Source organism: Columba livia, chromosome 10 (genome assembly GCF_036013475.1).
Source record: "Columba livia isolate bColLiv1 breed racing homer chromosome 10, bColLiv1.pat.W.v2, whole genome shotgun sequence".
NCBI classification, from domain to species: domain Eukaryota; kingdom Metazoa; phylum Chordata; class Aves; order Columbiformes; family Columbidae; genus Columba; species Columba livia.
This window is the reverse complement of record NC_088611.1, coordinates 8307349-8334169: the sequence shown is the minus strand read 5'-3', so window position 1 is coordinate 8334169 and position 26821 is coordinate 8307349. Positions and strand designations below refer to the sequence as shown.

The 26821-nt window shown below is 40.1% G+C and overlaps 1 protein-coding gene across 1 annotated transcript; it reads left to right on the top strand.

Annotated features, from left to right (window-relative positions):
* Positions 1 to 2824: 2824 nt before the first annotated feature.
* Positions 2825 to 26449, top strand: TKT (transketolase). Its single transcript, XM_065075307.1, has 14 exons — positions 2825 to 3068; positions 8296 to 8413; positions 9830 to 9943; positions 10609 to 10706; positions 12339 to 12530; positions 13353 to 13471; positions 14802 to 14995; positions 15593 to 15757; positions 17021 to 17177; positions 20511 to 20641; positions 21859 to 21942; positions 22122 to 22215; positions 23936 to 24058; positions 26145 to 26449. Exons 1-14 carry the CDS (start codon positions 2962 to 2964, stop codon positions 26330 to 26332), a joined length of 1884 nt encoding a protein of 627 aa, XP_064931379.1. The 5' UTR covers positions 2825 to 2961; the 3' UTR covers positions 26333 to 26449.
* The last annotated feature ends 372 nt before the right edge of the window (positions 26450 to 26821 follow it).

Below are 26821 nucleotides of genomic sequence, written 5' to 3'. Positions count from 1 at the left end.
GTGTTTCTTTTCTCCTCATAAATAATTCAAGAAGCTTTCAGAGTGCCTACAGAGCAAAGATACTCCAGCCTGTCTCATGTAGGCAAACTCTATGTGGTCTTAATTTAGAGCATATGGCTTTAAGTTCTTGTGGTTCGTAAGAGGGATGGGAAAGGCTTAGCAGGTCATCCATCTGACTTTCTCACATAGGCTTGAGGTTTATGGATAATGCTAAGTGCCTTCTCTAGTTGACTTTTTAAGCATCAAATAAATTAGCTTTTGTTCTCTGGGGACAGTTCTCCCATGTAACAGAATTGCTGTAAAGGAAGTTTCTGCTATCTTAACTTACCACAAGAATTGAGATACAACCGTGAAATCAAAGCCTACAGGATTTGGATGTGGACAGAAAATGTTGTGGTTTACAGCAAGCCCTGCTCCTGGTGTAGTCTTCAAGATGGAAGAAAGGACACCCATTATAAGGAGAAAACTCTGTTTTCCAGTTAGTGAATAAAAAAATCCTGCCACAACAGAACCCTTTACAGAAAACATAAAGGGTTGATGAGAAACACGTGCAATAATTCTAATAAGGGCTTTAAAATAAACATAAATCAATATTCTGCAGACAAAAGGATAGCTGTTTGAAGGAAACTGCTAAGATAAAAGATGCGAAGGTAATGTCAATAGCATACTACATCGTGACTGAGCCTGGGCCCATGATGTAGCTCTATCTGTAGCTTAATTTGAGATTAAAAAGAGCCTGATCTCACTACTGTGCCTGTTCCCATGCAGCACGTATCATTATTTCTTGCAATTCTTGATGTTATGTTGCACAGAAAATGCAGATTTTTTTTATTCTTTTGTTTGCTTGGTTTTGGTTTGGTTTGTTTTTGTACTTTAAATTTGTTAGCAGCTAAATAATGTTATTACTGAAGACTAGCTGAACAATCTGTTTCGTGTATAACTGAAGTCCCTGTATTTTTGCACATGTGGAAGGATGTGCTGGTGATGCATAATGGTCTGCATAATTAGATAATGCTTTGGCATAACTCCAGCTCATCCATTCTTGAACAGTTCCCTTATTTAAGGGCCTCTAATGCAGCTGTTATTTCAAAGAGCAAGAATAGTCAAAGCCTGTCATGTTGCAGGGAACAAACTGAAGAAAATTTCTTGCTGTTTCTTTCTTCTGTATGGATTACAGCACAAATAAATCCTGCTTTATTTGGTCATTATAGTTGGCTCTCCTACCTTCCTTCTAAATTTATATAACCTATGAAAGCAATGGCTGTTTCAGAGATTTCTATTAGCATAAGTTAATGATAACTTTATTCTTTTAATTTTAACAAATTCAGTTATTTGAATATTCATTTACACATATTTTTAAGCAACTAATAACTTCCCAGCTTGTTTGAAGAGGGTTATGGAAGATGGATTATTGAGAATCAAATAGAGAAAGTAAATGTGATGCAATGACTGTGGAACATTTATGTATTCGGTAGGTCTTTCAAACATAGGTGCAGGCAAATGCTTCAAGCTCTTACTACATAAGTATTTAGTATTTATGTTGATAGATAATATGAAGAAACAGCAACAAGTAAAAATTCAGGTTGTAAATTTACAAAAATGTTGTAAATAATATTAATACTAGCAATTAGCTAAATTAAACTAATCTGAATACCCTCAAATATTGTTGTATTAGTGTTACAAACTTCAATTTAAATATTGTCATTTTGTTGTACTGCTAGCAGAAATAGTACCCTAAATGTCACCAAACAGCAGAGCAATTACCAAAATCAGTCATGGTGAATTCATCTTAATCGTGTAAGACATGCAATGATTTGTTTTTTCTCTAATAGGCTACATGTCAGAGATTTAAGAGTCTCTTTGTATAAAACTTGTCGCAAATTATTTGGCCTATTTGATTAACTCTGAACATTTTTCATGTATCATGAAGTTGCCATAATATTTTGGGAACTTTGCAAATTTTGGTTTGTTTTCCAGCCTTTTTTACTAAACAACATTTTATCTAGAGGTTATATAAAATTACTATGATTTTCAAATTCTCCAACATTTGACTACCTGGAGATCAAAGATGGTCTGTTCTCTTACAAAGCTTTCCATAAACATTTTTCCTTTTGCAGATTACTTTGTCAGCTGTATCTGAGGGGAAGATTACAGCTGAGTTGAACTATGAATATATTCTGCATAGATCTTTTTCTTGTATCTTGCTCTTATGGACTTCAAAGGTGGACCCATTTCCCTGTCTGGATGTTTCTGGATCAGGTGCTGCATGAGAACCTTGCATTTTCCAGGTTGCTGGTTATAGTTGTTTGTAGCCTGCATGGCAGAGACAACTGCTGTTCTATGGAAACTAAAGGATGTTTATAGTGTCTTTCATGCTCCAGTGGGAACTGCAGAGCTGATCATTATTTCACAGCCTGCTGAATATTCTTTTCACAGGGTGTTTACTTGAGTGTACACTTGCGCTTAACTAAAACCACTTGCTATTGCTGACAAAAGAACTGAATTTATTTTGAGTAAGATGTGACACTATGGACTGAATCTCTGGAAAAGTTGCAGCACCAGAATTGTTCTGAGAATATATCGAATGGTGGAAAAACGGAGGCAAGAGCCCTTTTCAGCGCCTGGGCCGCCTCCTCCCGCTCAGCGGCGGCCGGGCGGCGGAGCAAATGGCGCCTGCGCGCGGCCACGGGCGGGCGCCCAGCGCCGCCTCCGCGCGCCAGCAGGGGGAGCCGCCGGCCGGCCCCGCCCGTCCTGCCGCGGCGCTGTGCGCGGCCGGGGCCGGCGCAGGCGGGAGGCGGAGCGCGGGGCGGCCCTCCTCTCGCTCCCCATCTCTCCGCCCTCCGCGCACGGCCCGGCTGAGGCGTGCTGCCCACAGCCAGCGGAGCGCCGCCGTCCCTGCCCAGCCCAGGTGCCACCGCCGCCCGAGCCCTGCTGCCGCCGCGGCCCTCCCGTCTCGCCCCTATGGAAGATTACCACAAGCCCGACCAGCAGACCCTGCAGGCCCTGAAGGACACGGCCAACCGGCTCCGCATCAGCTCCATCAAGGCCACGAGCGCGGCCGGGTCCGGGTGAGTGAGGCCGGCGGGCTGCGCCCCGGCCGCACACCGGCCCCGCGCTGCGCCTCCGGTGATTCGCGCTCCAGCATCCCGGGCCGCGCATCCATTCAGCGGCGAGGCCGAGGCGGGTGGTGCCGGGAGGGGCTGCGCCGGTTCCCTCAGCCCGTTAACTGCTGCCGGGGGTCACACCGGCGCCTCCCGAGGGCAGAGTTCCCCTTCGGTCTGTGTTGCCGTTGTGCAGAACATCGGGTGGGCGGGCGGGCGGGATGCCGGGCGCCCACCCGTCCCTGAGGCGGGCGGGCTGAGGCGGCCCCGGGGCGGGACGTGCGCTGCGCGGCATGGGAAGCGCGGGCTGCGGGGGAGGGATGGAACCGCGGGGGTCACGGCCAGACCCCCTGTGCCTCCACACCCGAAGCTGCTCCATGTGGAGGTGCCACACTGGAAATGGCGGCCGCGGGCGAGGCGCGGGGTCCCGCGGGCAGAGCCGCCCGGTCCTCGGGCCCGGCGGGTGTTGTGGCTGCGGAGAGAGGCCGGGAATGTTAAGTTGATGCAGGATTGAAAACCAAAGAATTTGTGCCTGAGGCACAAGCGTTTTCTTTTTCATTTCGTGCCCGTCAGTTGGAACTAATTCTGCACAGAATTTCAAGTGAGCCCAAGTGGGATTATCTGTGAAATGCCCGCAGTCTCAACTGGGCAGTTTATTCAGGCCTCTGGACAGGATTTACTGCAGGCTCTGATGTGTGCAGATTCCAGGGTTATCCTGCCTTTGATCGTGCTTTACCTATGGAAAAAAATCTCTGCAAACAATCCGCTTTTACTCATGTAAAATTAAAGCCATTTTTCTGCTTCAATAATGCATTTGAGTGCTTCCATGTAGAGTGCTGGCCTTTTTTTTTTTAATGTATCACATCTTTTTGCAGTTTCCTCCTTTGAACTTCTTCGAAATTGGCTCTGCTGTTAAAAAAAAAAAAAAAAAAAGAAGGAATACTTTGGAAACTGAGGTTTGTGTGGGAAAAGGAGGTGTGTAAAATATTTAAAACTTCTCGTTTGAATTGCCTTACACTTTCCACCCACGTCTGCCTGACATGGGCTGCCTCACATGGCTCTTTCTCAAAATGCACAGAAACCGACCTTTATTCATTCCTTTTGCATTCACCAAATGAAAACACTGCTTTGGTTCTCCTTGTAAAATGGAAAGTTGGGACACAGGGAACAATAGGAGGGGGTTTTTACAAAGCCATGGCTTGTTTGACCCATTCTGGAGAGAGAAGTACAGGATACCTGACAACTGCTCTTTTAATTCTTTATTTGTTTGCAAGCTACAATGTACAGGCAGCATTACACAAGCCTGTGTGAAACTGTAGGCAAGAAAAATTGTGCTAAATCTACTTAGTAGAGCTTGGGCTTCAGTCTTGAGCTTCTAGTGTGTAATTTAAGCGGACCACAGACCTGTATGGTATCAGTTGTCTTATCTACAGATAAAATTATTTCTCTGTTTTGTCTGATGTGCTGTTAAAGAATAAGGATTTTGCTCCAGCCTTTGCTTCTCTTCTGTGGTCAATGAAATTCAACAGTAAAAACTCTTCTCCCTATACTGATGAAGGAACAATAAAAGTAGTTTGACTCAAGCTTTTGATTCCTGGATCATATATGATACAATACTGAGTACCTCTTGCATTTCCTTAATCACCAGATTATTCTAGCGCTGGAGTGGTATAGAGTCTGAAATTATTACACAACCTGGATGAGCAGATTATGAAAGATGGGCTCTGGAGGGAAGGTTCTGTTGACAGGTCGTATATTTTCATAATTAATTAGATTTGGTTACCAAGATGGTGGTGTAGTAGTGTTCGTAAAAGGAAAAGACGTTCAGAGTGTTTTGCAGTGTTAGGCAAGTCATATACATTTCTAAAACAGCTATGTGTTATCCATGTGTTTTCCAAAATCTGAACGAGGCAGTAAACTTTGCTTCAATTGCTAGTATACACTAAGAATGTAGAAAGATGTTTGAATGCAAGTTGAATAGAATATTACAGTTAATAAACTGTCATGCTTGCATTGACTTTGTTAAGGAAATCTGTGTTTATTAAAGGTGTAGTTTGTCAAACTGAAGGAAATACTTGCAATAAAACCACTTCAAACATAACAGGACCTGCCTACTTCTGTCAAGGAAGTAATTTGTGTAAACTGTGGCATATTTTGCAATGCAAGTGATTCTCTGATAGATCTGACAGGCCGGCTCTTGCAGTCTTTACCTGTACTAACGTTTGTTAAAGAAAGTACAACCTTTGTCTGGACAAGAGCTAAAAGATCGGGTTTTCTGATCCTGAAGATGTTCAGACGTGTCACTTTGAGGACTTTCCAGCTGTAGTGGAAAAATTCAGTGAACTGGAAAAATAAATTTGTGCTTAAATTGCCTTAGGTGGGGAAAAATTTGATTTAGTTGTGAAGATTGAACATACTTGCTTTTGGGTGTGGAAGGAGTTTTTCTTTTAGATAAGTAGTGCAGACATTTTCATCAAAACTGGTAGAGTCTCTTGTAACTCATGATAAATTTCTGCAGTTTTGAAACAGTGCCTGACTTCCTAGAATTAAATGGGTAGATTCTTAAAAGTGGAAGTTGCAAAAGTTTCTTAAGAGGCAGTTAAGTTTCATAACATGTGGTTTGATCCCTCCTTGCAGATTATTTTCTCTTTCAGTTTTTTAGCTTTTGTCTTTCACTCAGTATTCCGTGTAACATTCCACCACTATTCTTTTTAGTTAAAATGTGTGGATACATGTAGGTTCAGCTAATATAAATTGATGCAGAGTAATTTAAAAAAAAAAAAAAAAACAGCACAAAAAACTATGTTGAAGTAATTATTTTACTTTTGATTTGTGTGAATCCAAGATTTCAGTGTTCTATTGGGCTGGATTTCCTACTGAAGGGCTGTATTTCTCTGGCAGAGAAGCATGTTGATCAGACCATGAGCACCACGTTCTAGATTGACCGTCAGTCAGGAACAAAATCTGAAAGATTTTTGTGTGAGAACAGTGGTTATGACTTGGTTGTGTTTTTTTTCTCTCCATGTACAAGTACTCTAAATAGACTTTGTTAGGCTTAACAAGAAATTCTTTTAACAGAACTCGTTAGAAAAGTGTGAGCTAATAGAAGACCAGTAGAGGTAGTTAAGATGGCTATATATAAAGAACATTGTGTGGTTGATTTTTAGAATGTTTTCTGGTATCCCATAGATAGTTAAATTGTGTGTTATTTCTGTTAGTAGGAAGTCATTTAATTAACCTGTAGTTTTAATAAGAATTTTTTTTGTTCCAATTTCCAGGTAATTTATTAAAATTTTTACCTTTTTTTTTTTTTATTTCCACACGCTACCGTTTTAGGTTGTTTAAAACTTTTTTTACCAAGACCAGGAATTCATAGAAGTATGGTTAAGTATACAGTTAATAAAATTACAGGAATGAAAGCTTTAAACAAGCATGTAAGGCTTATTGATTAACTAAAATATATAAATATTTACTAATATGTTTGAACCATGGTTTAAAGCTAATTCTTTTGGTTCCCTCTGTGTGAGTACTTACTAAGGGATGGACACTAACCATAATTCATATGTTGCCAGTGTTTTGCATGTTTTTATTCTCTTATTACAGCACTGTTGGGGATGTTGGGAGGGAAGGTTTATTACTCCCAGAAGGGAATATTATCATTGAAGTTCTAGTGTGAAAGTGTTGTCTAATCCTAACATGCATGGTAAATGTACATGTGGGAAACAAAATGTGACACTTTCATAGTAGATTTGTCTTCTTTTACCATTAGGGTTAAATATATTACGAGTATTATGTTGAAGATTGAAAATAAATGTTGGTAGATGAGAAAGTGAGGTGGGACTGCATGTTGTTTTCAAAGCTGGTACAGATTTCTGCAGCTGTAATCATCTTGCTGTTCATCATTCACTTTCCTGTACTTCAGTAGCAACCATTGATATAAAGAATGATCCTGTTTACACCAGTAAAATCTGAAAAATGCTACTTTCTGCACTCAATAAAGGTTTTTTTAAGAGCCTCCTTACCCCTTTTGAACTGTGAAAAGCCAAGGCTGGTTCACCCAAGTGGTCAAGTAGTGCCATCCTGTCAAGGTGCCTAAGAACTACACTGATCATAATTTAATTTACAGTAATTTAGATAAATAAAGGCAGTTATATGCCCTTCTATTACACTTGAAATGAAATATATACCTTGTCTTGGAATAATTCAATATTTGCACTTGAAAATGAGCCTTTTCATGTAACTTTTTTTTGGCTTGTTGGTACTATATGGCATAGTTGCTTCTGAAATGGGCCTTTGTATTTCCAAGGCAAGTTATGGTTGAAGTAGTAATTTGTGCTGCTGTTGAAAGTTGTTGCAAAAGTCATCCCAGATAGTCCAGGGGAAGAGACTATCCCAGATGCTTACATATATTTGATAACTCAACTGGTTCAATATTTCAAACTAATATAAATGTAAATGTAGGAAATGTTGGTTCCTCTCTTAGCCAAAGATGAAGCAAATTAGGATTTTGCAGTGTGTATCTGGGTGTTTACTGGAGACAGTTTCTGTGTCTAGTTTCAGCAGAGGATGAAATACAGTAATTGTATTATTTAATGCCTTCTTTAGAAATCAGAATTCTAGTTCTAGCAGCTCTAACATGGTAAAATAAAATGGTACTTATGTTACACAGTTCTAAGAGTTCCATAACTTTCTGCAAAAGTTAATCTTGGGTTACCAGTCCCTGCCTGTGCAACGGGATCTGAACGAGTCACAGTGCCACGCTTTTAATTCCTCTGCTCAGTGAGTGGCCCAGAGTACTGTGGAAAGCTTTGTATCCTCTGCATCAGTGTGAAATTATGCCATTAGCAGGAGGATGATTTCAGGCACAGGGTCAGACGACTTCCTGTGCTTCATAGTCACGAATTCGGGTGCTGTTCCTTGGCATGGAGAACAGAGAGCTCTAAAAGATGTGTCCTTGAGCTGTCACCAGGGTCTGTCTTTTAACATCCACTTTAACTAGATAAGAAGGCTCCCTTGGTTTCAAAGTACAACTAATTGGCATTGGGGTAATGGTAGATGGGATGAGTTATCAAAAGCACTTAGACTGTGTATTTTAATGCTGAGGAGTAGGGGCTGGTAAAGTGGTATTTTAAAAATATGGTCCTGAGCAAACAATAATGTGAAGTGGTAATCTTGGGTCTGTCTTGACTTGTAGCCACCCTACATCATGTTGCAGTGCAGCAGAGATTATGTCTGTGCTGTTTTTCCATACCATGAGGTACAAAGTGCAAGATCCCAGAAATGCCAGCAACGACCGGTTTGTTCTTTCAAAGGTAAATTCATAACTGTTATGCTGTGCTTTTGCAGTCTGCTATAAAGAGCTGTATGTCTGTAAATTAAATTGATTTGTCTTCCTTGACTTACGTGTACTTATGCTTGCATCTGCACAGAAGTCTGTTGGAAAAGTGAGAACTTGGAATTTGTCTGGTTCAGAAAGACAAATAAAAAAAAGTCCTTGCCTTAGTATAAGCACTGCTTGGCAACAACTAGAACATTGGTGTGTTACCAACATTATTCTCATAGTAAATCCAAACCACAGCATTAAAACAACTACTAGGAAGAAAATTAAGTCTATCCCAGCCAAAACCAGGACACTCAAAAAATAATCGAAAAGTGTCTGTATAATGAGTCTTGATTAGTCTTAACTTGACTGTTAAGTTGTTCTAGTATTAAATAATAATTGTTATTATTGTCTGTAGAATCTATCAAAAACTATTAACATCTGTTTTATTTTGGCATAACCAGTTTTCTAACGAGTAAGTCACAGTTAGTTTTTGTGCTCTACTTGTTAAATGCGGCCATGCTGTTATACCTGCAGTCGCGTCACAATGTGCACTAATTACTGTCAGCTTTTCAGGCAGCATTATATGAAGTAGTTATGGTGGGCCGGTGGGTAGTTTGCATTCCCACTCTGCCAGCATGATGTGAAAGTCAATACTACTTCTGAAGCCACTGTGGTTCAGAAAACGCATAAAACCACAATCTGGACCAGCCATTAGTGTTTCAAATTCTGAGGTGATAAAGCAGTAAGAGTCACTGCTTTACCTCTGTAATTACTCAGGGTTTCTGCTCAGAGTTGCTAAATAGCTTCAAACCTCTGCATGCTTTTTTTGACTCCTGCTGACTCCATGGGTGGAAGATGACTACTACTTTGTGGTTGCCCAGTTGGACCTGGCAGGAAGGATCTAAGGATATCAAGCTTAAAATTTTGCATGTTGTCACTCACTGTATCTTACCTTTAATACATATATATTGAAGAAATTCTAGAGGGATAACACTTGCTCGTCCATCTGCTTACTGCTTTAGTTAACAGTGCTCTGTTCTTGAAACTGGTACCCAAGCAAGTTGAATCAAGGTGGTTTATTTGGATACCAAAACTACTTTTTGAAATTGGACCTGCATGGCTGAGACCTTCTTACTCTTCCGTGTTGATTGTCTTGAGGACATGCTAAATATAGCCCTCAAGAGTCTTTCTGTCTGAACCATAGCCATCTGGGGTGCCTTAAGCAAGGACATGGGTATCTTGACAACAGGCATCAGTATTACATTATAAAAGTGTTTTATAACTCAGTCTCTTTTTAATGGACATAAGAACCTGATTCCAGGGTTCGTCAGCTTTGTAGAATTTTGCCTTGTCACTAGGATATTGTGAAACTTGTGATTTGCTTAAAATGTATGTTTCTCTCCAGGGTCACGCAGCACCGATTTTATATTCTGTTTGGGCAGAAGCTGGCTTTCTACAAGATGCAGAATTGTTGAACCTAAGGAAAATTGATTCTGTATTAGAAGGACACCCAGTACCAGTGAGTGCTCATAACCTTCGATATAAGATGATGTTTTCTGTAAAACAAGACAGGCATGTATTTTGCAGCAATTCTTGGTTGCCAGCTACGGTACAGGGAAAGATAAAGATGTAGAAGCAGGATGATGATATTTATGGCTTCACTTCTGAATCAATGTATGCATTTGAATGATCATTCGAAAATGACCTTTATTGTTGCAGTAAAATGCCCCTACAGTCCTGTATGTCAATATTTTCCGTGTTAAAAAGGTTTATTTAATGTTCCAGCATGGCTTTTCTTAACCTTTAGGAAGCCTTGCCGTATTTCAAGAGTTTATGTCCAGTTTGGTCACCTCATTGATCTTTCCATTCCCAGCTAGTTGTTTCAACTGATTCTTTTTTATACAAAATCACCAGTTCTTAAGTGTTGCCATCCAAGGCGTAGCTGAGAAATTTCTGGGCCTTAGGTATCATTCCCTGTCAGAGCCTAGTTAGCTTGTGACACTGATCACTGAGGTACATGCGTTGCAGGGAAAGAAGGGGAACAGGGCAAGATTTGGAGGGACTTGCACTATATTGTTACGGCCGATAAGTTGAATTTTGATGTATGCTAAACCATTTCCTGCCACTGGAATATAGTTCTTCTGTTTTTTCACTCTAAAATAATTGTTGCCTTTTTATTCTCAGAGACAAGTGTTCACTGATGTGGCTACTGGATCCCTTGGTCAGGGTCTTGGTGCTGCATGTGGAATGGCATACACTGGGAAATTCTTTGACAGAGCCAGGTAATTCCATCTTCATATTTCATCATTATAGGCATTCAATGGGAATATCTTAGGAAAATAAGGTATATTCTTATCTCAATCAGGAAAAAACCCTCCTTTATTCTATTCTTCATTCCCAAATCTAATTTCAAATTCAGGTTTCAAATGATAGATTACTAGCCTGATAATTACAAAACCATCACTAGTGAAACTACCAAGGATTTAAAGATTAGCAAGAAGTAGTGCATATGTGTGTTCCTTTTGTGACCTGACAGCATTGCAAGGTCATGTTCCTGGACAGAGAAGAAAATAAGTTGTTGGAACAGCCCCTAATTTCCAGAGAGTAATTGAGAGCCATGTTGAGACTCGTATGTATCCCGTTAGGAGGACACGCAAACTAGAGATGCATCTCTTCCAAGTCAGGTGACAACGGACAACACCTATCTAGATAAGGGACTCTTATGGTCAGTAATAGCACCGTTGAATCATGAAGCAGGGCTTCAAAATGTAATCAGAAAGGCACTCGACTCCATAGAGACAAAAATGACTGCTGCTGCCATTTGTTTTGTGGGCAAGAAAACTAGATGTCTAAAGGCAAATCTGTGTGAGGAGGAAAATAGCCTGATGCAGTTGATATATTTTATGTGACAGTTCTAGTACATTTGAGCATAGGCTGCCCAGTTAATGTGTCCTACACTTCAGTGGCTTGAAATCATTTCTGTGAAAGATGACTTGCTGATTTTAATTGAGTTTAGCAGATGCTACGTGTGGAAAAAATCTAACAAATGCTTACATGGCAGAAGAAAAAGGTGGTCTTGTGTGCAGTACTGGGAGCAACTTATGTGGGAGGAGTTCAGATTTAGCTGAAGGCAGGTGGAATTCAGATCAGAAGTCTGTTATAGCTTAATATCTAATAAAATTGCTAAAAGCCATCTTGATTATTTTGTTTTAAAATTATATATTGGAAGGCTAATTTACTATTCTTTTTTAATCTTAAACATTTGTAAAGCTTTGTCATTGAAAAAAAAAAAGAGTGATAATAGAAAATAAATACAATGGCTGAATCCTACAGAGATCAGGCAGTGCTCCTCCTGAGTTTTACCTAAATAAAAAGCTTTAGTGTTTGGAGAAGTAGGCTACAAAGTCACATCATGCTGAATATCTCTTTCCTGAATTCTGAATTTGCATATGCAACCTACTTTAATCTGTAGTTGAGTTCATCCCCAGTTTATAGTTCCCTGAAATTAAATTGTTGGCCACCCTTCCAGGGAGTAGATGGTTGGAATGAGGAAGCAGACAGTCACCGTTCCTGCATTGTTAGTGATCCTGCTGAGTCACAGTGACAGTGTTTAATGGGCCTGTTCATTCAAGCCTTGCAATAGGGAGGCCTAAGACCTGTTATTTTTTGAGACAAAGGTTTGAAAAGGAGTACAGTATTTATCCTCTTATTTTTTCATTTTAATGGCTCAAAAGTATTATAATTTAATTTGTCTAAGGTTATGTAAGGTTGTTTGAGGTCAATGTGTTGAGCAATGGGAGTTGAGTTTGGCATAGAAAAAATATTGAATTGTCACTCTGAATTGTTAAAGGGATTTTGCTTTTGATTTAATTGTGCTTACATGTAAAAATTTATTTATTTATTTGTTCTTCTAGCTATAGAGTGTATTGTCTGCTTGGAGATGGAGAGTTGTCTGAAGGCTCGGTTTGGGAGGCCATGGCTTTTGCTGGGTTTTACAAACTTGATAATCTTGTTGCTATATTTGATGTTAACCGTCTTGGACAAAGTGACCCTGCTCCTCTGCAGCATCATGTCGAGATCTACCAGAAACGCTGTGAAGCCTTCGGGTATGTGGTTGGAAGAAGTTCGGTATAGTCTCCTGTTTGAAACTGTGTGTTTTGATGGCTTTTCAGAATTTTTTAAATCAGTTTTTGCCTCTTAAAGGATACCATTACCCAGAAAGACGGTCTTTCTTAATGCCAAATATTGGTTGTCTGTATTTGTACAGCATGAATATTAAAAGTTGCAGGATTTTTTGTTTCAAGGAAAAATAAAAGGACTGCTTACTCAGATAAATTTGTCAGAGGATCTTAAAGTAGTTTATATCACATTATATACAGATTTTATAACTGTTTGTGTGACCAAATGTACAGTCAGGGCAAGTAGGTCAGAATAAAGGGCATGGAAGCCATTACTCCTAAGAGAATTCTTTGTGTTTTAGCTTTCATTTAGTTTAGAAATGTACCTTTCTATGTAGACGGAACAATCCATGGCGAAAAAATCTGTCAGAAGCAACAGCAACCATGCAAATTATGATGGAGCAGTTTTATTATGTTAGTCGACTTTAACTGTCAGTTTTAAAATTGATTTCTAGATGTTTGATTTGCTCTTTTGATTAAAAATGAAGACATCTAGGATAACTTAGTTATCTGTGGGCTGTGAATTTTGCTAGTAGCTGTTAATCCCTCTGTGACTCATTTTGCATTATAAAAAAGGGACTGTGATATTTTAAAGTCTCAAATGCTAGTTCATGTTTCTGGCATACTTTGGTTCTCTTAGAAAGACACTACGTTGGCATGAAGTTAGTATTTGTTGTTGTTATTGCAAACTACCTGAGAGTGTCACATGCTAAACCCCTGTGTAAACAGTTGATGTGTTTGTGTTCTCAGCTGGCATGCTATCATCGTGGATGGACACAGTGTGGAGGAACTTTGCAAAGCCTTTGGCCAGGCCAAACATCAGCCAACGGCTATCATTGCAAAGACCTTTAAAGGCAAAGGCATATCAGGTAATAAAACATCCCTTCTTTGTGCTACGATAAAGGTACAATCATTACAAAAATACAAAGTGTAACATTTCATACATTAGATAAAGGTTGGTATTCTGTTAGCTTTTTGACTTGATCATACTACCATACAATCTGAAAACTCAGAATTTCACCTTATTGTTTTTTGTTGCCTTTTCTTATAGAGGACATTACACTGATGCTCCTTGGTCTTGATAATTGCCCTAGCAAAATCGGGCATCCTTCTTGGCTTGCTCTTGATCCTTAGACTCACAGAGACTACTCTGAGACAGAGAAACGAGTAACTTTGTCACAGAAGCTCCATGCTCCTTGTATTGCAGATAACTGGCTCTGCTTGTTAGCAGCCAGGCAGCATAAATGCACAGAAAATGGGGAGGGATGCTGCATTTACAGTTTTGACAAAGCTGCTTGGGATGTAGTGTATAAGCTACCTGGTCATACTACAGGTGATTTCATATGATGTGTAATTCATTTACATACAGGATATAGTGGTCCATAGAAATAATTTCATAGGTTAGCATGATTTTGAATTTTGGAGTTCATGGTGCCTCTAAGATCCCTTTGTAGTTTTCATGTGGTATGAAACTTACCGAAATGTCGTTGTCAAGGGGGCAGATGTGTACCTACACATTTGAGCAATGGCACACAGAAAGTCTTTCAAACTCTTCATACTTCTCAACAGTGTTAGTGTTAAGAAAGTCATATTTGTTCTTGCAAGTGAAATGTGTGCTGGCTACTGAGAACTGCATCCGTAGAATGGATAATAGTATTAATAACAGGAGTGAATATCTTCATTCCTTTTCATTGAGTAAGCAAGAAAAAATTATTATTCTTGGTACCTTACTCAGTGAAAAGCAGCATACCAGCCAACAAGGTAATTGTTGTTAGTACCAGATGCACAAAGATAAAGAGTCATCAGAAGCTATTAAAATAAAGCTGTAAAACTTCAGGTCTTGTTTGAATTAGACAGCTTGGTTAACTGTTGTTTGAGGCTTAGCTGAGTTTGTTTATTTAGGCCTAACTGCCGAAATTTTATGTTAACTGTTCACACTGATTTAATGTTTACATCTTGCTGCACTTACAGACCAGGCCAATTTTAAAACAATTTCAGTAGAAATTCAGCTGGAATTTCATCACTAGTTTGGAATATATGAGATTTGGCTATTTCTCTTCTGTATTTAAACATGGCTATCTTAATGCAATTGATTACCATTGTAATTGTTTACAGTGGAAATGATGCACTTTTACCTGGGTAAAATCTTTAGCTAAAAAATACTTTTATATTATTTGCAATGTAATTTTAAATACGCAGGTGTTGAAGACAAGGAAAGCTGGCATGGAAAGCCCCTTCCAAAGAACATGGCTGAACAAGTCATTCAAGAAATAGATGACAAAATCCAAACTAAGAAAAAGCTTTCTCCAGCCCTTCCAGAAGAAGATGCACCTGTAGTAAACATCAGAAACATCAAGATGCCGTCTCCACCAACTTACAAAGTGGGAGAAAAGGTACTCTCTTTTTCACTGTCAGATATCTTCAAAGTGTGAGACTGTTTCATGGGTGGCAGGAGGGTTTGTGTTATCCCTTGTCATGATTTCAACTACCCACCTCTTTTCTCCTATTTTGAGTATCCTGGTAAACACCTCCCTCTGTGCTGTGACACACAGACATTCAACTCACAGGGTATTGAAAGGATATATTAAAATGTAAAGACCCAAATCACTCTTCTTCATTTTTTGATGATTATCAATTACCCAGACTATTTTATGTGTATTTAAAATTAAAGAAAATACATGAGGTTCAGTGAGTTTCCATGACTGGAATCTAAGGTTTTCAAAATCCTCTAGCTGGATTGGTAGGGAGTTGCTGATTTGTGTGTCCTGACACTTCACTGTATTTTGGGTTTTTTTTGTTTATTCTTCTGTATGTCACTGTTCTCATACATATTTTCAATACCACTAACATTTAAAACGTTTTTGGTTGCATGTTTGTTTTTTATTCTTATTTAATTGTATGTATATGCACTCATGGGAAAAAAAAATGTGGGGAAAAAGCTTCTAAAAACATAAAGTTGTAACAGTACTGCTGTATTTTTCTTTTCCTAGTGGGCTACCCGCAAAGCTTATGGTGTTGCACTTGCAAAACTGGGCCATGCTAATGATCGAGTGATTGCTTTGGATGGGGACACAAAGAATTCCACCTTCTCAGAGCTTTTTAAGAAAGAACATCCCAGTCGCTACATTGAATGCTACATTGCTGAACAGAACATGGTAACTGGTCTCTTGGTTTTATGAATTGCTGGTATTACACAGCAGGATCTGAGACCATTCAGTCTTGAGTCTTCGGAGTGAGGTTTTAATAATTGCTTTTCACATGTCTATTCATGAATATTTTGTTTAACTTGCTAACTTCTTAGGCAAAAACCTAGGCTATGGCAAAAGCTTATAGATATGATACAATAGGCTTCTAATAATTCTTTCCTAAATCCCTGTTTTTTTTATTTTTGTGATCATGTTATCGGTGTTTCAGCAGAACACAAGGACATGGCAGCATGTAAACAACAGCGATATTTTCCACAGTGTGATTTGTAGAGTTTTAACTCTGAAAAGACTTTTAAAGGTTTTTTTTAGTTCACAGGAGTTGTAATGTCACAATGTGACAGTGAGTTCTGCCCTAGGCTGGGCTATAAAGATGAGGACAGAGAAACAGTTAATAAATTTAGCCTGATAGCATTTGTACAGAAAGGACTAAAATAATTTGATAATTCATCTGTTTGACCGAGTCTTCAGTTGCCACCTGTATGGGTTCACTGAAGCAAATGAAATTGAAGAGAAATTCAGGCAGAAATTTCTTGTTGTCTTTAATGACTTATAACCAAAGAACCCATGCAGTGTCTCTTGCAAATTTTATACTAGGGCAATTTGACGGGCTTGAGTCAGGCATTTTGGATTTACATTGGCTTAGGAAAACTTCGCCATGAAGAGCAGACCAGTTTCTGTGTAAAATAAATGTATGGGGTAGTTGTAGCAATAAACAATTTAAGGACCTTGTTCTAATTTTCACCTTGCTTGAAGAAGGGCCCTTTTAGCGAACATCAGTCCAAATAACACAGGTAAATCCATTCCCACTTAATAATGATAATTTTTATTTTCTGAGATAGTAAAACCATGTCATTGGGACTGAAAGTGTAAGCCTTGATCCAGGAAAAGAAAGAGGGAAGGGGATGAGTCTTAAAACTCCGTGAATAGCTGCTTGGAGCAGTTCAAGAAAAGAAGTTGCCAGCAAGGTTCAACAATAACAGCTCACAGTTGAGGCGAGGAGCAGAGATAATAGAGAATAGATATGGGGAGAGTGAGTTGCCTCCTTTCTTTTTTGGAAAAGCCTGAAATTAGGAGTAGGACTGGACATAAATTTTTAATCCTAATTGAGAGCTCCTTGCTAAGGTTTTATGGTAGGAAGTCATATAGATGATCTCTTGGAAAAAATTGATAAATGAGGCATTCACTGTTCCTGTACAATCTCCCTCTTTTCAGGTGAGCATCGCAGTTGGTTGTGCCACTCGTGACAGAACCGTTGCTTTTGCCAGCACCTTTGCTACCTTCTTCACACGGGCGTTTGACCAGATCCGAATGGCTGCCATCTCCGAGAGTAACATCAATCTCTGTGGATCGCACTGCGGAGTTTCTATTGGTAAGGGCAACCTTGGCTTCTTTATCAGCAGTTTCCATCCTTTTAGTGATAAGTCTCTAGCAGTCAAACTGGTAATGCCTTGTGGAGACAATCAGTACATAGCTATGATGGTACAGCAGTGCCAGCTTTAATAGGAAGAAGTCATATTTGCAATTCACTTTTATCAGGCACGTATTTAGACAGAATAAGAAAGATTGCAAACCTTGATCAGCTTAACTGCTTTTTTTTCCCCTTTTTGACTTTTCCCTACAAGCTTTTCTACTGTACAGGCATAGAACAATATCAAGGGACTAGACTGAAGATGAGGACCTGAGATTCCATCTTTGCAGTTGACATCTGCTGTGATGAGAATAGTTGTGTGCTTAATGTACCTCTGTTTTCCAGTCCCTAAAATGAGAAACTAATCATATTATTATGTTTTTCACCAATCTCTTGTTCACCAATCTCAAAAACACTTTACAAGGGATAAATATTTTAGTTTTATTATTCCTTTGAAGATCATCAATTTGAAATAATTGCTTCAATTTATCTCAGTATTTCTTACTACTGGAGCAGTTAGTGTGTTGATTAAAAAAACCCCGAAACCTCAAAGTACTAATGAAACGGGAACTGTGACGCTGTTATATAATTCAGGAAACTGGCAGTAACTTCTCTGGTCTTTGCTTCCCATCCTGTTTGGTACATGTCAGATCATATTGGGGTTTGATTTTGATTTGAGGGAGGAAGGGAGTTTTGCCTTTTTAATGAAATGCATAGATATCACCCTTGAAAACAGGAGCAGACTTGCATACCAAGAAGGAAAATTGCCAGTAGACATTCATGCTTGAAAAACTACTTGGTATTTATAGGGGAAAAGAAAGTGAGTGCGGTCTGACAGGGCTAGTAAATTAAGGCTCTTTGCATATGTCAGTTTTTCAGTTCATTTAATATTTTGGCTAGCTATTTTGGTATGGTTTGGAAGAGGGTTGGAGTTTTTTTGTTTGAAGCAAAATAGTTTGACCTGTAATATTGGTAAAGATGTACGGATGCTTCATGAGCGTGTGTAGTCTCTCCAGAACCTCAAGCTGAGGTATAGAGTGTGCTTTAGTAGTGGAGGCTCTAAGTAGAGTATAGCAGATTATGGCTTGTGTATGTCATTAAGGGAGGGATTCTGTTACAAGCCTCTTTTCTTTTTAAAATCAATCATCCCACCTCATCATAGTCCAGCTCAATCCAGTTTAAGTCTTTTAGCAAGCAGCAAAGGGTGTTGGTGCAAAAGCCAATTAGCTTTGGTCTTCGCTCATTTAAGAAGATAAAACTGCTTTGGGCTACCTGAATTGTCTCCTAAAACTACGCTTCCAAGTTTCAATTTTCAGCGCCCAAGATGTTCTACTGGGAGCTGTGATTGTGAAGTGCATACTTAGGGTTATGAAGTTGTTTGATTTACAAATCTAATTCAGGCCTCAACTCTGATTTTCAAAAAAAAAAGAATTTGAAGCGAAAGTTTTGCAACTGATTTCAGCACTTAGAAAATTCAATTTTAAATGGAAGGGTATGAATTAAGTGTACTTCCTATTAGAACTTTGAACCTGCATGGAATTCAGAATCCTAACTGGATCTGTGGTGAAAACTGGTTTTATGCATTTCTAGGTGGACCTGGGCTTCTGCTGCATTGAAATTTGGACCCATTAAATTTAGGAGAAATTACAGTGATCTTCTGAACTTAGTTCTAAGTTCACTCCTAGACCAGTAGTTACTGATGGACCAAAACATCTGATGAAACATTAAATGTTTTTTCAAGGTCATGAGAGAAAAATGGAAAATCTGCTTTTTCCAAACTAACACATAGGAGAAGAAATCATAGTGTACATGTGTCAAATAGAAATATCAGTTGTTCAGACAACCAGTTTTATATTCTAGACATTTAATACCATTCATATTGAGCACTTACATTTTTTATTAAGATATAGATGTAGGTTTTGCAGATGTAATTTAAAATTACTCTCCTTTGATCTATATTACTTTAAAAACACATAAATCAGGATTCTCATAAAGATGCACTTGGGGCTGAACTCAAGTGCTGGTCTGTAAACTACTAGTACAAACTACGAATGCTGGTATTATTGGCACCACGTTAGCAAAAGCAGGACAAACACGAGTACTCTCTTTACCTTGGGTAACATTCTAATTCAAGAACTTGTTAATTGTTCTTCATCATTTCACTTTTCTTCCTTGTATACATTGTCTGGTTGCATTTTAGGAAAGGAAAATGGTCACTGAGGTCCCACTGACTTGGTCAGAGCACAAACAGATTTAGAAACTGTGATGCTGAGCATTTTTTTCATGTCTTGACTGAAGGCCGAGATGCTCTTTTCCTGGTTCATAGTTACTTTGTTAGTAATGTGTAGTGGCAGAGTTCAATTATTGATTTCTTTAACATGTTTAAAGTTCTTCAGAGTTTTGTGCTGCTCTTAAGAAAATACTCTCCTCCTTCCTCGTGAACCCGTCCTTCTTGAGTAACAGGTAGTGGGTGCATGTGGGAAGGTTTATTGCCCGCTTCTGCTCTGCAGGCTGTGACACGACGGGGCTCAGAACTCATTGCATGGTTGGTTTGGAACGGTGCCATTCCCAAAGTGCCCTTACATAAGGTCATTGGGGGCGGGGGGTGTTGCGGTGGTTGTTTCTTTATGGAAAATCATGGCATCCAGCACATGTTCTGGCTAATGATTCTGTTTATAGATCTGCAGTTTATGCCATAAGGACCTTGCGTTGTTAAATTAACAACGTGGATGTCCTGTTGCTCTTTGAAAGACTTTTCATAGTATTGAAAAATACATACCCTTCATTTAATCTTGAAGTCAGCCAAAGAATGTGAGAGTAGTTGTACGAAGTACTCTCAATTTCTAATGAAACACACACAGTTCTCCCTTCACATTTCCAGGAGTTTAAATCTAGAGGAACACTATTGACAAGTATAAATTTTGCTTGTGCAGCCTCAGTACATATAAATCTGAAGATGCTCAGATATTTTGTGACCCTCTTTCTGTATCTGTACCCTTCCTACTTTAGTTGTCTTCCTTTGTGGTGTTTTATTGTTATATATTATTTTCTATTTTTCTTTTTAACCCCAGTTCTCTTTCTTTTTAGTCTCTTTCTATCTTTATTTACTGTTAAGATGGTTCCAAGTTTAAGGAGAAGATGATTCTTTTCTCAAGCAGGTAGACTTGCATGTCCCGTGTGTGCCTGATTTCATACTTTTTTTTTTTTTTAGTTTACATTTAACCTCACTGCTATGTTGAGTGATTGTCAAAAATGTGCGCTTAATCTTTTGTAACCATGGTTGAATTATTTTAGGTGAGGATGGGCCTTCTCAGATGGGACTGGAGGATCTGTCCATGTTCCGGGCTGTTCCCAATGCCACCGTGTTTTACCCCAGCGATGCTGTAGCCACGGAAAAAGCAGTGGAAATAGCTGCCAACACCAAGGTTTGCATCACAGTATTTCTGAGCCAGAAAATAGGTTTTTTTGTACTTCTTTTGTTGCTTCTGGCATGTTTCTTGCACGTCTCTACCCACATAAATTCTTTCAAAGGCTCCAGCATGGCAGTGGGATGTTTTCTGTGCATGGAAAGGTTGCAGACGTTCTGCCCAGGCTAGTGCAGAATGAACAGTCTGGCGTGCTGTGGGCCATATTTCAGGAGATGTGAATGATTGCACAGCGATTGCAGCTTGGGTCTAAATTGGCTCAGAAATAAGGGCAAATGCAACTCTCTTGTTGGTCTTTAGCAAACTTACAGTCTACATCTTTCGGAGTTACTGAGAGCTAGTGCTTATATTAGCTGCCAGTCTCACTGGTATTTTTTTGCGGCTCTGTTGCCAGTGAGGGATTGCAGTTAAATTGGACTGAGGCTGAAGACAACTAAGAATTCCTGCATGGCTGTGATCTGCTTCTGATCTCTCTTACCTTCGGCTAATTTGACATTTAGTCAAACGTCATTGGTAGCCTTGGGTCAGGTCATCTCTTTGATTGGTACTTCTTTTGGCTGCCACAGAAATTTACCTTGAGAAAGGAGCAAATAATCTGAAAAATTTCAGCCTTGCTAGTACAGCTTTTAAGTGAAAGAGTGTGGGGATTTGGTATGTAGCAAATGTGATGAATGGTTTGTGAAAAAAAGATGGGGAAAGGGAAAGGAGTGTAAGGTAGCATGCAGGAGAGATTAGATTTAAGTACTGGTTTGTTACTTCTCTTGGAAGAGCATCTGAAGATTAACTGATGGAAAGCATTTTTCCTTGCTTTCAGCTGAGCATTTCTTCTACTTTAAAGTTGCTCAAGTAAAGTTTGCACATATATGGCAAAGTTCTATGAGTCTAATTAGTGGGAGTAGGATCCTCCATTTCCACAAGAGGAAAAAAAAGAGGAATTAAAGATCTTGGAATCAGAAAAAAAAAAATGTGTAAGTTACCAATGTGCTCTAAGAAGAGGTTAACTGTATTGTAATATCTGAAACAACCAGCTGTTCAAAAAGGACTTAGGGGAACTGGAGAGGGGGGAATTTACTCAGTAAAACCAGAGGTAACACAAAAGGGTGAAAACCAGACAGATAGAAAAGTTGTTTTGCTGTATTTTTTTTCATAGGATTTACAAACTGGAATGTCAACACCTTTCTGGTTTTGTAACTTTAACATGTTTGCTTCGGAAACAGGGCATTTGTTTCATAAGAACTAGTCGTCCTGAAAATCCTGTCATTTACAACAACAATGAGGACTTCCATATTGGACAGGCAAAGGTAAATATTGCCCATATAAATAGAATCAGAAAAAATATACGACGTCCTTCCTGTAAAAGCCCCTTTCCCTCTAAAGCATCCCAATGCCAAAACTTTGATCTTTTTAATAAAATCTCCAGAAATTTTAGAAATATCAGTAAGATTTAATGTTAAAAATACGTGGAAACATTTTTTTGCAGGTGGTTCTGAAGAGTAAAGATGACCAAGCGACTGTGATTGGAGCGGGAGTCACTCTGCATGAGGCTCTGGCTGCAGCAGAGCAGCTGAGAAAAGGTGATTATCTTAGAGTTTGGTTTGTTTTTTTTCTATTTTTATCATTTAACACATGAAGAAATCAATACCACTCAGCCTAACTGCTCGCCCGTGGTACTGGTAAACAGTAATTAAAATGTTACAGACAGATGGTCACCAGTTAAACTGATTTAGTGCAACATAGCATATATCTGCCAATCTTGCCTAATTGAGTAGGTTTAGTTAGCTTAGCAGCATTAGTAGCCATGAAAATTGCCAAACTGATCAGATCAAAGTCTCCTTAGAATTGCTAATCCATCCAAAAGTGCCCTGCAAGCAGAATCCTAGAGGGAGTGTGTAAGAAGCAGGAGTGATCTGCAGGAGTGATCCTTCCCAGGCACAGTACCAGGCACAGCTTCCCAGGCTCGGGTACCAGCACAAGGAAGTGTCATCAGGCTGGGGCCAGTTCATAAAATCCAGCTTGTCAGCGGAGCCCCAGCGCTGTGTGTGCTCCCACACGGCGCTGTGGATGTGCAATGCCTTCCTGTGGGAATGAATCGCTCCTACCTTGGTGGATTTGAATGAAAGTATCAACTTTTAACTAGCGTGGGAGGGGGTAATTCTATGATAGTGCTCAAACGTACTGACATCTCACAACAAAGGTAAAAATCCTTCAATGAAATATGAAGAGAAATAAACCATCGAAAATCCATCTGTGAGTCTGTAGCCTATGCCTAATTAATGTTGCCTGTGGTTTATGGGTAGATTTGGGCGCTGTATCTAGGTCGACAAATATTTTATTATGACCTTCACCTGACCATGACTTCACCTTTATGAGCCATCAGACTTAGGACATTTTAAAACTCATGATTGCAGAATTATTGTTATTTTTTATTGCATCTACTATGCTTTGCAATGATCTGCTCATCTTGAAGTGTGAACAACCAACTGCAGAGAGATAATGCCTTGGTGCAGAGGCAATGTCTCATACCTGAATTGTGTTGGCCACTAAAGAGCCTTCAGTCACAAAACTGTTAACAGAGGGCTTCTTTATGTATGGTAAGAGTTGACTCAGTGTTCAGCTCGCCATGATCTGACAAACCTCATGTAGTTTGCTGTTCTTTATAAACAATTGCCATTTGTATAAAGCTTTAGTAAGCAATCTGAGCCTGCCTTGTGAAGTCAAGTCAAGTCAAATTCTGATTTTGATCCCAACCTTAAGGGTGTCATGGTCAGGGCTGGGGCAGTTCAAACAAGCACACCTGGCAGGTGGGCAGCCTGCAGTGAAGAATTCGGAATGCATGCAGATGGAAGAAGTGGGAGGAAATTGTGTTTGACTTGACAATAAACCTGAAGGTAAAATAAAGGTCTGGGAAAAAAATTGTGATTGACAGTCTGAATAAGAAAGGATTTCTTGGTGAATAGATTTTGCTTTTAGCTGTGATGCTGCTGTTTGGATTACTCGTTCACTGACGGGCAGTCCAGATGACCTGGAGTCGCTTATCCAAGGCTTTTCTGCTTCAAGTTGTGTCGGTGGAATGGATGGATATTGCTGTGTCAGAAGGTGCATGAAGAAAGAATACATTAAAAAATCAGGGTTGATTGGGTTCTGTGGTAGACAAGCCGTAAGTGCAGATACCAGGGAGTCAGTGTACACAGTTTTCACAATGGCTCTGAAAGATCGCAGGGGCTGCGTGTACCACTTCTCTTGTCTTGTCTTCTCCAAATTCACATTGCAAATCGTTTCATTCTGTTTCTGCAGAAAAAATCTTCATCCGTGTGATTGATCCTTTCACTATAAAGCCTCTGGATAAGAAGACAATACTTGAAAATGCAAGAGCAACCAAAGGCAGAATCATCACTGTTGAGGACCATTACCACGAAGGTGAGCTGGGTCCAGGAGGTCACAGCCCACGCAGTTGTTCCTCAGGAGCTGGAAGCTCACAGCCGCTCTTGACCTGAGAGACAAGAGTGGGACGTGATGCTGTCATTCAGATAAAACAAAAGAGTGGTTTTAGCCTTTTTCATTGCTGTTATGGTTATGGCACTGAGGGCCTTGTGTGCCCTTCCATGTGCTTGGTCCAAGTGAAGTCTTGGTTCATTTGTTCCCAGTGAGACAGCAAATTCCTGCTGCGGTGCAGTGATTCTGCATGGAACGGTCTCAGAATGGCTTTACAGCAACTTCTCTCCAATTTGTTAAATTGCAAAACAGACTGTTGCTGTGCAGGTGTCTTATTTTTTTCCTGTGTCCAAAAGCTAGGTTCCAGGTTGCTTGAATTCGAGGTGCGGCCTCACCAGTGCGGAGTACAGGGGGACAATCACTTCCCTGGTCCTGCTGGCCACACTAGTGCTGATACAAGCCAGGGTGCTGTTGGCCTTTTTGGCCACCTGGGCACACGCTGACTCTTGTTCAGCCGGCTGTCAATTAACACTCAAGTGCAGGATCCAGCACTTGGCCTTGTTGAACCTCATACAAATTGGCATTGGCTCATCAATCAAGCCAGTCCAGGTCCCTCTAGCCTTCCTGCCCTCCAGCAGATCAACACTCCCACCCAACTTGGTGTCATCTGCAAACTTACTGAGGGTGCGCTCGATCACTTCCATCCAGATCATTGTTAAAGAGATTAAACAGAACTGGCTCCAGTACTGAGCCCTGGGGAACACCACTCGTGACCAGCTGCCGACTATAGTTCACTCCATAATCTGCTCCTGCTCACTCTCTGACATGTCTTGTTTGCATGGGTTTTTAGAGGCTTGGCTGTGCAAATATGTGCTGTGAAGGGGAGACGATATGTAAATAGAGAGCAGCTGTCGTGAATTGCATGTCAGGCTTGTTGCTTTTGGAGGAAATGGAGAAATTAGCAGAGAGGCAGCTATGACCTATGGCATTAGATATTGTAGTTATCTACTAATAAAAATTAGTAGATATTATGAGAATTTTACTCTACTTTAATGTGAGCATCACTCTTGCCAGGTGTCTGAAGTGAGCTGGTGTTACCGTAAGTGTTGGTTACACTGTACTTCTGTTCGGACTATGAATGGTGATAGCATCACTGTGCCTCATCATTTTCTAGATTGTCTTTCAGCTCTGGACAGATATTTTACTGCAGATTGGCGAGATGCCAAAATCATCACACTCTAAGGTGATGAACATGTGATTTGCACTGACACAGCTTTCTATGTGTGATGCAATCAAGAAAGGTCAAGTGTACACACATCACAAGCCTTAACACATTGCAAGCCTGTATCAAGCTGAGCTTAAAGCTGCATCCATGGAGGCGCCTCTGGCTGGAGGCCAAGTGTGGCAGATTAAACCACACCATGCTCAGAGCTGTGGAAAGCCCTGCGTTCCTGGAGACACCCTACCTGAAGTGCAGCACCAGAGTGTCTCTCCTACCAGATCATAGAGTGCCTCTCCTGCCACTGCACAGTTTCCCATTTCATCCTTTGTCCCTGTGACTGATAGTGGTTCTGTCTGAGCTGAGCTCTAAGCAAAGGCTGTGAATGTTTTATGTAAGTCAGAGAGGTGCCTAGCGGCATTTGAAGGCATTGTGAAGAGATGGAGCTCTTAAAAGCTGTTGAGTTTGGTGGGAATTAAGACTTTCAGCTCTTTAAGTACCTTTGTAAAAACTCTTCAGTCTAAACATACTTTTAAACCTGACCTTTGGCGGCTGATGCAGAAGTGAGGGCTGCCTCACAGTTCTGTGCTCTTTATATATGTGGTTCTCACTGCTAGTTTGTAAGTACTTCGGAAATATCAGGCTGCTTGTCATCAGAGTGCCTCTGAAATGGGGAATTGTTTTTATTTCAAAAATGGGCAAGTTCACACGTATATTGTGATTGATGTTTCTCAGAAGCATGTAAATTGAGGATTTAACTTGCGTGGACCTTTGGATCAGATATACATGCAATCTCTAAGTTGCCTGTGGAAGCATGCAGATGTATGTCATGTTTGACTTTTTTTTCCATAGGTGGCATTGGAGAGGCGGTGTGCGCTGCAGTAGTGGGCGAGCCTGGCATCACAGTCAATCGCTTGGCTGTGTCCCATGTACCACGCAGCGGGAAGTCAGCTGAGCTCCTGAAGATGTTTGGCATTGATAAAGATGCCATTGTGCAGGCTGTTAAGGTGGTAGTGTCCAAATCAAGAAATGCGGAGTAGCTTGAAGCATCTTGTGCTGTGTCACAGAAAAGCAGTGTTCGGAGAAGTACTGTAAGTTTAAGGCAGGCAAAGGTGCTTTATGTAGAGAGTTCTAATAAAAATACCAGCTTAAAAAACCTTCTGGTTTTTAATCTCTTCTCTTTTTAATCCTGTCTTGAAGGGAGTTTGGTGAAAACAGAGTTCTTCCCCCCCTGCACCGCATGTGCTAGATAATGTCGAAGGAGACGTACCAGGTCCTGGGGAACCAAGCGAGGGAGGTGGCTACAGGAATGGGTGGTGGGTCAGGAGGGAGTTGCTGGACTTGGAGGGTCATGCTCAGTGAGCACAACCTCATTTAAGGAGGTTGAAGCTCTCATAGGAACCTGAATCATATTATTGAGTGCTTGGTCAATGCGGCAGCAAAGGTGATACGTGAGACCAGAACGAGAGCATTGCTGTTTGGCGAGAGGCGGGAATGTTCAAACTGCTGAGATGGACTCAAGAAGAAGG